Source organism: Molossus molossus, unplaced genomic scaffold (genome assembly GCF_014108415.1).
Source record: "Molossus molossus isolate mMolMol1 unplaced genomic scaffold, mMolMol1.p scaffold_m16_p_13, whole genome shotgun sequence".
Lineage (NCBI taxonomy): Eukaryota > Metazoa > Chordata > Mammalia > Chiroptera > Molossidae > Molossus > Molossus molossus.
In genome coordinates, this window is record NW_023425348.1 from 46515118 (window position 1) to 46527136 (window position 12019).

Sequence of the window (12019 nt, forward strand, 5' to 3'; positions counted from 1 at the left end):
TATCCATCCAAGAAGTGCCAGAGCCTGCATTTGAACTGGGGTCTCTCCTGCTTATTTTCCTACCCTGCTCTATTGCTTGCACATTGTACAAGAGCTGAGGTTCAACTCTGGACTGCTAGTGTGGTCTCCTCCTATCTGCCATCCTGGGTCATCCCCAATTAAGTGTCACCCACCCCTGCCCTGCCAAGCAGGAGACCTAGTTCATTAGGGAAGGGCCTTCCACAGTCTAGAGTGATCCAGAAAGTCCTGCAATACCCACCCCCACTCCCAGCCCCTGGACACAAGCTGCTCTACCCTGAGTGGCAACCTGCATTAAGCATTCCACTCATCATCTCTAGGATGATGGAATCCTAACCTTTTCGGAGACACCATGCTCTGTCACAAGCATTGCTCTTTTTAAAAGAGATTAATTCACTTGCCGCATTTCGTCCATTGGTGAAAATCACAGGGGAGAGCAAGGGTGGCTTTCTTAGGCTTCTAAGGCCCTTTCAGCCACTCTCAGCAGGCAGCCACCGGCCCAGCTGGCCCAGGACTTTGAAATGACTGCCTGCTGGGCATTCACTTGCAAAGCAACCAAATGAAATGAAGTAGACCTGAGTTTGTGAAATCCTAATTTGGGGGGCTGCTGTATATAAGGAGGAAGAGTGAGGGAGGAGGAGGGGGGAGGGTCCCACCCAGCTCCTAAAGAGGAAAGCTGTTTGTAGTTAGGCTAGCTTGTGATGGTGTTTATGTTTGTTCTGGTCCTTACTTGATCTACCAGGAGCCACTACTCCTGTGGAGTTATACTACATCTGTCTCTCTTTTTTTTTTTCCTCACCCGAGGACATTTTTCCATTTTTTTTTTTTTGTACAGATAGAGTGGGAGGGAGAGAGAGGAAGAGAGAGAGAGAGAGAGAGAGAGAGAGAGAGAGAGAGAGAGAGAGAGAGAGAAACATCGATGTGAAAGGGACACATCGAGTGGCTGCCACCCGCACGACCAACCAGGACCGGGGACAAACTGCAACCGAGGTACATGCTCTTAGCGGGAACCGAACCCGGGTCTCTCCGGACCGCAGGCCAACGCTCTAACCGCTGAGCCAAACTGGCCAGGGCTGTCTCTTTTAATCCTTACAACTACCTTACACAATGGGGATTAATATCCTCCATTTCACAGCTGGTAAGTGACAGAGCCAGAATCTGAACTCCAGTCTTTGGGCTTCAGGTTCATTGGTTTTTCAATTATACCTCAGCCCCAAGAGGCTGCAAAAAAATTTAAAAACCCACAAAAAAATGATACTCAATAAGGAAGCGGGGCAGGGCTCAAAAGCTGGAGTCTCACTGAAGAATACTGAGATTTGTCTCCTAGGAATGATCCCTCAAGTTTGTGGAGCCCTTTCCCTCAGATTGCGCTATCATCTGCTAAAACCCTAGTGGACCAATGAAGAGATTGAAGCTTAGAGAGATTATATGCCTTCCCTGGGGTGTAAGAGTAGAAGATGACAGAACTGGAACTAGAACCCAGGTCTCCTGACTCTGCCCTATGCTCTTTCTACTCTATTAATTGAAAGGATTGGCAAATTTGGAGGAGCTCTCTCTCCTAGCATTCCTCCCTCTTAAAAAAACCTCTGCAATATACAGAAAAGAAGATCCCAAAAGCATATAACAAGTAGCTTAAAATTGATAGGAATTACAGACATGCAAATTAAAACAATAATGGGATCCTTTCCAATGGTTCTCAACCTTCCTAATGTCGTGATCCTTTAATACAGTTCCTCATGCTGTATGTGGGAGTATCTGCATGTGTGTGGACCCGCCTGGAGATGGATAGAGGAGCGGTGTCTCGGTTCCTAAGACCATCGGAAATATGTGTTTTCCGATGGTCTTAGATGACCCCTGTGAAAGAAAGGGTCATTCAACCCCCAAAGGGGTCGTGACCCACAGGTTGAGAACCACTGCTTTACACTTATTAGACCTGCAGTGATTAGGAAGCTTACTACTTACTGCTAAGTGTTGGCTGGGAGAGGGGCACACAGGAACACCCCTGTCCTGCTGTAGTGGAGCAGCTATCCTGAAGAGGACCTAGACACTATTAGTCAAATCAAGTAATGTAAACCCTATAACCCAGGCATCTTGCTCTGAGTACTTGCTCCAGGGAAATACACAGGTCCAAAGGGCACGTGTAAGAGGATGTTTTTTGAGTATTGCTCTTGATGGTCAGGAGATAGGAGCACAGAGAGGGAAATCTGGTTGGATGTGCCATGGAGAATTATGCAGCAGTTTAAAAAATGGAATTGTTGTGTCCTGGCCAGTTTGCGCAGTGGTTAGAGCATCGGCCCATGGACCAAAGAGTCACTGGTTTGATTCCGGTCAAGGGCACGTACCTCAGCTGCGGTTTGTCCCCGGCCCTGGTCGGGATCATGCGGGAGGCAACCATTTGGTGTGTCTCTTTCACACTGGTGTTTCTCTCTCTCTATCTCTATCTGAAAATAAATGGAAAAATATCCTCAGGTGAGGATTTATTTAAAAAAAAGAAATTGTTATATACTTAGTAGTATGAGCATATATTAAAGTGCAATTATTTATGAAAGAAGTAATAAAAAAGTGTGTGTGTGTGTGTGTGTGTGTGTGTGTGTGTATGTATGAAAAGCCTGTGGTTTAGGTCCTAGAAGGCAAGAACCTCTCTATCTTGTCTCCTTGTCGGTAGCTGGCATATGGCTGGGCACACAGCATGTGAGTGCACATATTTGTTGGATAAATGAACAAAGGAGTTCCTGGAGCCAGCCTGACTGAATTACCCAGGTGATCCTGTGTAACCCTGTTTCAGAATCCCTGAGTATTGGCCAGTCTGCCATTACCAGCTTGAGACCAGAACACTTTGTTCTCCCAGAGGGATAGAAGTGGAGTAGGGTAGCAGGTGGCAACCACCCTGTCTTGAATACCTGCTATATATGCCAGGCATTGGGCTGTATTTGCTGTAAATTAGAATTTATCATCCCTTTTTGATAAGTTAGAAAACTGAGACTCAGAGAATTTATTTTCTCAAGGTTATTCAGCTGGATCAGAATTTGAATTCAGATCTAACTTACTCCAAAGCCCTTCATATGTTATTTTCTTTTTATTACACTATACTCAGCCCTTAAGGGGCAGGAGGAGGAGGCATGTCAATCTTCTTTCTTCAGCTCTATCTCCAGAGCAGTGCTGCTTCCAGAATTCTCTGTGTCCAGCCAGTCAGGGGAACATGGGTCACTGATCCACTGAAGGCATGAGGGATTCTGGCTGCAGTGTTACTCCTAGCCATGCCTTGCTTTCTCTGCCCTAGCTCTTGACCTTGGTCTGTATTATAGCCGTCTCCAGATTGGTTTCCTTGTTCCCATTTTCTACTCTTTTCGCTTCAAATTCAGCCTGCTTGAGCTATTAGGTTAATTTTATCATTTCTTTTGCCCCAAAATCTTCAGTGACAACCCTACTGAGTATGGTGAGAGTCTAAGAAATGGCAGATAGATTTCCTCTCTGTTGCTAACTTAAGTTGATTGATGGTAGTTGATTGGAACCAATGTTGAGGAGGACTCTGAGGCTCTTTCAAAGTCTCCACAGGAAAGAACTGCTTGGAGAGATTTGTGATTTCTGACTTAGATGCCGGAGTGCAGGACAAAAGCACACATGCCAGACACTTGTCAACTCTTTAGATTAGGTTTTTAACCTGTAGTTCACTATTAATTTCATGAGGACTCATAAACCCCTGGACATTGTATGTAAAAAAAAATTGTGGGGGACATGTATGCTCCTGTGCACTTTTCTAGAGAGAGTCATCAGCTTTGATCATATTCTTAAAAAAGCACATGGCTGCCTTGGCCCATGTAGTTCAGTGGTTAGAGCATCAGTCCATGTACCAAAGGGTCACTCTCCCGTTATATTTTGTGCCCCGGTCAGACCCTCACATACCTGATACTGTTGTATTTGGGTGAGAGGCTTTACCTCTGCCTGGAACACTCCTTACCTCCATCTCCCTCTTTTTTCTGGCTAGTTCTCTATTTTTATCTCCTCAGAGACACCTTTGGGTCACTAAGACTGGGTTAGGTTCCCTGGTTGTGCACCTGCAACCTGCAGTCCCCATGCTTAGCACTCATAGCTTAGCTATAGGTATGTGCACATATAGGTATGTGCTTGTTGGTTTGTCTGCCCCCTCAGGCTTTGTGTCTTTTTATCCTCCCAAGTCATAGTCACCTGCTTACTTAAACAGCACAGAGTTTTTATTTGGCTTGGTCCAGAGGAGCATTTACTACACAAGAATGGTACTAGGACTCCAAGCCTCTGGACTCTCTGTCAGTGCCTTTTCATCTAGAACCCACTAAAGAGTAGACAGCTTTCCAGTTTCCCCCAAATACCCTCCCCACATTCCTCATAAGCAAATCCTGTCTTGTTGGTAAATACTCTTGACTTTTGGTCTTCCCCTTTTCTGGCCTCCTATAGCACTTCTGGTGGGATCCACACACTACAGGCTTTGGTTTCCTACTGTCCTGAATCCTACCCCACAACCAAATTGTGTGCTTCCCTAGAGTAGACCCCAGGCCTTCTCCTCACCCCCCATCTCAGAATCTAGCACAGGACCCAGCACATATTGTGGGTTTGCTGAAGTCAATTTAGTCTTTTGTCTAACATGTGACATGGAACCGGGTTAAGATTAGAGGATGGGTGGTAGGTGAGAAGGATTCAGGCTGTAGAGCCATTATTGACCTGGGTTCCAGTCACTGTATTGCCCCTTAACCAGCTTTATGATCTTCAGCAAGTCATTTCACCTCACTGAGCCTGTTAACTCATCCATGAAAAGAGATTAGGATCAGCTCCTTAAGCTTGTGCAAAGGGTAAATGAGAGCATGTATGTTAAGTTCTGAGGGCAGTTTCTACTTGTAGGTGCTCAGTAAAAATTGATTCTATTTACTCCTCTTCTGTCTGTCCACTTCCACATTGTAGAGCCCACCGTTTCCCAGGACTCAGAATTCAGGCTTTTAGTGGTATACTTAAAACCCTGTGTTTGTTCATTTATCCAACAACTGTCGAGCCCCTACTACATGCTAGGCACTGGCATATAGAATCAAATAGGCTCATGTGAACTGTCTCAGAAACCTAATTTAGCATTTCTAATATTGTTTTCATCTCTCCTTGGGTTAAAAGATTTCCAGTTTTCAAACAGCCACCATACAGAGAAACCTGAAGAGTGTGATCCTTTTGTAAACTGGCATGGGAACTATCTAGATAAGAAGTGTCCCTGGGCAGTTGGTGGTAGGCATGGAGAAATTCTAAGGCAGGAAGAGAGATCTGTGGACTAGATGAATCAAGGAAGCCTTCTCAGGGAGAGTCCTCAAGCCAGGATTGTATCCCATGGCATGAAAGAAGGAGAACAGGCAAAGAGGCAGGGAGAGAGCATTCTGGACTTAGGAAGTAGGAGTGTCAGGGCATTAAGGTAGGGAAGGCACATTTTTTTTCTCACAAGGCTGAGAAGATAACAACAAGGGGCAGACTTATTTAAGGGAAGAGGGAGAGAGTTAGGGGAAGCCTGGACTTGGGGAGACTGGCCAGAGATGCTGGGATGGGTATTTAGGTCTCAAAGACCTCTAACTCTTTGCAGGTTCATCCAGCCTCCCTGTTTGTTGGCTGTCTAATTTCTTCCATTCTTACGTCCATGGTAAGCCATACACTGAAAATATTTCTCTGTCTTTCTAGGCTGTTGTCGGAAGGTGCAGATGTCAATGCAAGGCACAAACTTGGCTGGACAGCTCTTATGGTGGCAGCCATCAGCCGAAATGACAGGTGAGAGATCTCCTTACACACAGGGCTCCCTTAGCCAGATCTCTGCAGATCACATTCCTGAATCTTTTCCCACCTTTGCCTGTCCCCTGCTGTCTTCTCCAGAAGCAGGGAGATGAACACAGCCTAAATTACTGGTCTATGCCCTGTGCAATGGAAAGTATAGATGTGGAGAGGGAAGATGTAGCTGTGAATCTCAGCTCCTTATTCATTGGCCTTGTGACCTTAGGTGAGTCATTTGCATTATTGAAGCAACAAAATGTTTGAAAGCCTGTCCTAAGTGATTATGTGTACCTGTGTGAGTTATCCACCATCTATCTCTGTTGAGAAGTGGGCAGTCACTGTCCCCAGTGAGGGCTTCTCTGGGCTGTTTCTTTGGAGGTTCTGATGGAAATTAGAGAAGGTGGGGGCGTTCCTGCCCTCCCATTGGGGTGTAGCTGTTATGTAAAGATTAAATAGTCCACTTTGTGTAGAGACTTATTGCTAATTCTCACAACCACCCCACAACATATATGTTATTATTCTCGTTTTGCAGGTGAGAAAACTGAAGCCCAAAGAGATCAAGTGATTTGTGTAAGGTCACACAGACAGAATTTAAGACCTGGTCTGGCAGTCTACAAAGTTTGTGTGTTTCACTATACCTCACTGCTGCCTCCCTCTGCCAGAGCCCAGGCTATTGCTGGATGCTGCCTTTCCATCCCACTCTCTAGCTGTGATTGTGCAAATGAATTGATTAAATAAGAGCAAAAAGAAATGCTTTCAAAGAAAGCAGATTGGGCACTTTAGTAGCAGCCCCTGAAATTCCTAGTAGGAAGTACTAATTTTAATTTTCTTTTCAAGCAGATATTTAAACCTTTTATCTGCCAGTCCTAGCCACCTTTGTAAGGGTCATAAATGTGATGGAAACCAACAAAACAGGGATTTAATAATATAGGGGTGGCACTGCCTCAGACTGCCTGAGAGACTTAGCTGTACTTGAGGTAGGTCTCTCTGCTCTTCTGTCATGAATTTGTTCTCAGCACTCCATTTCCTTATTTGCCTGTAGCTCCTTACACTTAATCTTTAAAAGAAAAGTTTATGTAAATGGACTTTGCAGTTGAGAGACCTGGAATCTAGTCATGGTTCTGACCCTTAGTTGAGTTTCAGAATTCTATGGACACCATTTCTCCAACTGAAATTATTTATACAAACATTTGGTAAATATTGACTTAGCCAGGCTCTGTGCTAATAATCATTGGGTAATCAGAGACCTTGGGAGCTTCGTGGCCTGATGTAAAAAAGAAAGACAGGTGGCCTGGCCTGTGTGGCTTAGTGGATTGAGCCTCATCCCATGGACTGAGAGATCCCAGTTCAATTCCCAGTCAGGGCACATGCCCCAGTTGTAGGCTTGATCCCCAGTGGGGGTTGTGCAGCCAATCGATGTTTCTCTCTCTAAAAATAAAAACAAAGAAACATATATATATATATTTTTTTATCCTCATTCGAGGACATTTTTCCATTTTTGCTCAGACAGACTGGGAAGGAGAGAAAGGAAGAAAGAGAGAAACATTGACGCGAAAGGAACACATTGAGTGGCTGCCCCCTGCACAACCCCAACCATGGCCAGGGACAAACTGCAACAGAGGCACGCGCCCCCAGTGGGAACCGAACCCGGGTCTCCCTGGACCATAGGCCGACGCTCTAACCGCTGAGCCAAATTGGCCAGGGCTAAAGAAACATATTTAAAGAAAAAAGAAAAGGAAGGCAGGTAAGAGAGAGTGTAGTGTAATCAGTGATGTCAGAGTAGTGTAGACAGTATGTTATCAAAGCAGAAGGTGTGAGAGGACTGGATCTGGCAGTAGAGTAGATTCTCGCTATATGCTCATGAGAATCAAATGAGATAATATATGTGCTACAGGTTACACATGGTGAGTTGTTATTCTCTGCTGCTCACATTAGACCTCTCTATGCCCAAATACATGTGTTTATTCTACCACTGATACTCACCTACCACCACTTCCACCCTACCCACCATTCTTCTTTCCCAATTTGCAGGTATCTCCATCTGCAAGAGATAGTCATGATGGAGAGAGGGGTGGGTAAGGGGGAGCGTGCTCTTATGTGTAGTGTATTTTCAGTATTGAGACAGAATTGGAAATAACACTATACTTAAGAGAACTGTCAATCAGGTAGCTAGTAGAAGTGCTTTGGGGGGACACTTCTTTCTGAATCTAATGAGTTGTTGGTTTAACTGATTGCCTGTCTTTATCCCGGGCCATTAGGAAATCAGTGATGCTTGTTGAGCAAAGTGAGAGTGTTGGCTTGTATTTATTTGCTTTGGTTCCTAGAACTAATTATTGGTGTATTAAGTGTTCATTTTGTGTCCTTCTCTTTCTTCCAGTACCCAAGGAAGACAGATTTTTAGTGAAAATGGCATACTCTCAGGTTGAATTATTTATTTATATCACAAATTGGGTCAGGGGTGGGCACCTACTGTTTGCCAGACACTGTTCTTAACAAAGATCCCCACAATCATAGAGCTTATTTCTATACAGATGGTGGTCCTTGAGTAAAGAGAGGCAGGGACAGACAGTAAACAAATATAGTGCATAAGTAAACCACATAGAAGGTACGAAGTGCTATGGAAAAAGGGAAAAGGAGAATCTGTAAAAGAGAATCTCTGGAGTATATTAGTTAGGGTGAGTAGGCCCATTGGTGAAGTCTCCTGGGAGTAGTCCTGAAGAATGATCATGTCCATACTAGCACAGTCTGCCAATAAGTTTCTTCTTATTAGAAGTGTGCTGACTCTAATCTATTCAGTCACCAAATCCTCTGGAATCATATTGGCAAGGCCTGAAATACCAGCACCTTTTAATTGGATTTGGATGAAGGGAATGTAGAGAGGTGGCAACCCTTGATTCAAGGCTGAAAGCAGAGAACCTTCATCTTCTTTATTTTTTATTAATTTATTTTTGTTACAGATGTTTCTCCTTTTTCCCCCATTGACACCCTTCTCCCGATCCCCACCCCCCGCCTCATCTCCAGCATTGTTGTCTATGTCCATGGTTATGTATACATGCATATAAGTTCTGTGGTTTATTTCCCCCCCCGGACCCCCCTCTTCTGAGATTTGTCAGTCTGTATCCTACTTCTGTGTCTCTGGGACTGTTTTGTTCATCAGCTTGTTTGGTTCATTATATTCCACAAATAAGTGAGATCATGTAATATTTGTCTTTCTCTGATTGTCTCAATTCGCTTAGGAAAATACTCTCCAGGTCCCTCCATGTCCTCTCAAAGGATAAGAAATCTTTCTTTCTTATAGCTGCATAGTACTCCATTGTGTATATGTACCACAACTTTTTTATCCACTCATCTGTTGATGGACACTTAAGCTGTTTCCAGATCGTAGCGATGGTAAATAGTGCTGCTATGAACATAGGGGCACATATATTCTTTCTGATTGGTGTTTCAGGCTTCTTAGGGTATATTCCTAGAAGTGGGATCACTGGGTCAAATGGCAGTTCAATTTTTAATTTTTTGAGGTAACACCATAGTGTTTTCCACAGTGGCTGCACCAGTCTGCATTCCCACCAGCAGTGTACTAGAGTCCCCTTTTCTCCACACCCTCGCCAGCAATTGTTGTTTGCTTCATCTCCTTTAGAATGTTGGCCGTCACAAGCTCAAGGGAGAGATCCTGAGAAAAGCCCAATCATTCCACCCTCAACTGCCTTTAGTGAACATTTTCTTAATGTGTTAAGTCCTTAGGGACATAGAACAGAATAATCTCTGTCTTTAAGGAGACTAACTTCATGCAGACTTCTAATTTATGTATGTATTTATTATTTAATTTTGAATAGTACTATTTTATTTAAGTTTAATGGGAAATACAGTGCTGTAGGACAAACATTTTTAAGTCTGTATGAGAACTTAATTTATAATTTATTTCTTCCCTTTTTTTCCAAAAAGGGTTTGAGGTGATGTAAATTAAAATACAAATATAAATGTACATAGGAGAGTTAAAAGTGGATCAAGATCAGAAATCATATTGGTAATAGGAAAGATAATTGTATCAGGATTGAACCAGAGATTTTCTTTTCCGAAAATTGGTTTATTGTTTTTGTAAAAATAACATAGAGAAGAACATAGCAGTGAACTGAATTTCCTCTATCTAGAGACTGATCATTGTGTGTGTATGTGTGTGTGTGTGTGTGTATTTTTACATAAATGGGACCATGCCACACTCAGTGTAAATCAGGTAATTAGTGAAATTGAGTATTCATTTAGTTTAAGGTTTCCCAGTGAGCATGGCAAACAAAGGATATAGAGGGTTTGGTTCTTCAGGAGAGGGGAACTTTGTTGTGACATTCCTTCATATTATTATTTCGTGCATCCAGGAAACATTTTTCAAACTATACTGTGTCAGGTGCTAATGGACCAGGCTATGAGGAGATTCAGACAATAAGCATCACAGCCTCTGCCTTAAGAAGCTTACTTGGACTGCTGACATCAAGGACTTGAGTAATGTGATGGCCATTGTCTTCAGTAGCCATTCTGCCAAAGTTTAACCAACATTCTACTAGGAAAATCCTTTTGCCAGCCCTAGTAACAGCTTGGGTGTAGTATTTACTTGAGCAGTCACTGGAGGCGGGCCCCCTCTCCACAGTGAGCCCTCCATAAGCCTCATGCCACAGGCACTTGTTTAGCCTGAGTCTGGGTGCCTCATTCTGTGTTGTACTCTGACCCAGTCCAGCTAAAGGCTAAGCCACAGGGTCCCAGGATGATCACTGTGAATTAGCATAGCCTTCACCAGCTCGTGCAAATATACCCAGCCTTCAGTTAAATTCAATTAGTTTTTCTTTAAGAAGGGAAAGAAATCCAATTTTATCAAACATGGACAGACGGTGGAAGGCACTTTGATGTTACAACCTCTCAGTGATGCTTTACTTAGTCACAAGTTCATAAGCAAGAAGGCTTAATTACTTGGGAAAACACAGGATTAAAACTGGACACAATGGCAGAGTATCCGCTCTTGGGCGACTTGATTTGAACCCATGCACCTAGTTCGTGTGTGGTGCAAACTTTGATGTGTGCTATGACAAGCTGAAAGTCATGACCCCCCTCAGAGAAGCTCCTTCATTTGGCATTTGCAGGATGTGTAGGCGGAGAGGCAGGGCCTGCCAGGCCTGTTTGCTCAACTTTGATGTCCAAGCAGCCACAGGCCCCACTGTTTGCTCTTTCACTGAGGGATGGATTGGGAGCCTCCTACCTTTCCCAGTGGACAATGGCCAGCAATGGAGTGTGACGACTGTTGACCATTCCAGAAGCCTGGTGGACCAGAACAGGGTTTTGGGAGGTGCAGAGCCTTGGGGCCAAAAGCTGTTTATAGGACAGCCATTTCTCCAGATGTAGCTTTCCTTAAAGCCTAATGTTGGTTGGGTACTTACAGTGGAGGTAAAAATAGTCTCATGAGTTTTAGCAGGTGCCAAGTACTGCTTGATCCTCTGTCCAGTGGCACTAAGGTATTTGTAAATTGAAAGTTTAAGTCTTTCCTGTTCCCTTCATCAGTGTATATGTAGGGGATAGTGGTTTAGAAGGAAAATTGTATGCTTCAGATCCTTATAATTTCTAATTCCTCAAAAAAGAACTTGTCAAAACACATCTGATGAAGGAATAGTATCCAGAATATATGAAGAACTTTTATAAATCAAGAAGAAAAGGAGAAACAACTCAATTATTAAAAAATGGGCAAAAGATTTGAGTGGACACTGCCAAAAAAAGAGATGGATGATAGATAAGCACATGAAAAGGTAAGATATTCAGCATTAGCCATTTAGGGAAATGCAAATTAAAATCATAATGAGATACTACTGCATACCTACTTACTACAATAGCTAAAATTTAGAAAAACTGACAATATGAAGTGCTGACAAAGTTGCAGAACAGTTGTCATCATTGCTGATAGGGGTGCATGATGGTATAGCCACTTGGAAAACACTTTAGCAGTTTCTGATAAAGGTAAAGCATATTTATCATTCAATCCAGCAATACCAAGTCCTAGGTATTTGTCCACAAGAAATAAAAACATTCATCTGGGAAAAAGCCTGTATGTAAAGATTTAAAGTAGCTTTATTTATCATCACCACAAACTAGAAATCACCCAAATATCCATCAACTAGTGAATGGGCAGACAAATTATAGTCCAAACAGTGGACTACTATACAGCAATAAAAAGAACAAACTACTCATACATGCAACG

General features: G+C 43.2%; 1 protein-coding gene across 4 annotated transcripts in view; it reads left to right on the forward strand.

The window, feature by feature from the left end:
* CLPB (caseinolytic mitochondrial matrix peptidase chaperone subunit B) overlaps positions 1-12019 on the forward strand; it is a 151751-nt gene that overhangs the window by 37351 nt on the left and 102381 nt on the right. For 3 of the 4 annotated variants that reach the window (XM_036257953.1, XM_036257954.1, XM_036257956.1), the window contains exon 3: positions 5701-5787. The exons of the other annotated variant lie outside the window; for it this stretch is intronic. In XM_036257953.1, the coding sequence (XP_036113846.1) occupies positions 5701-5787 (87 nt within the window). The remainder of the gene's footprint in view (positions 1-5700; positions 5788-12019) is intronic. 4 annotated transcript variants of the gene reach the window in all.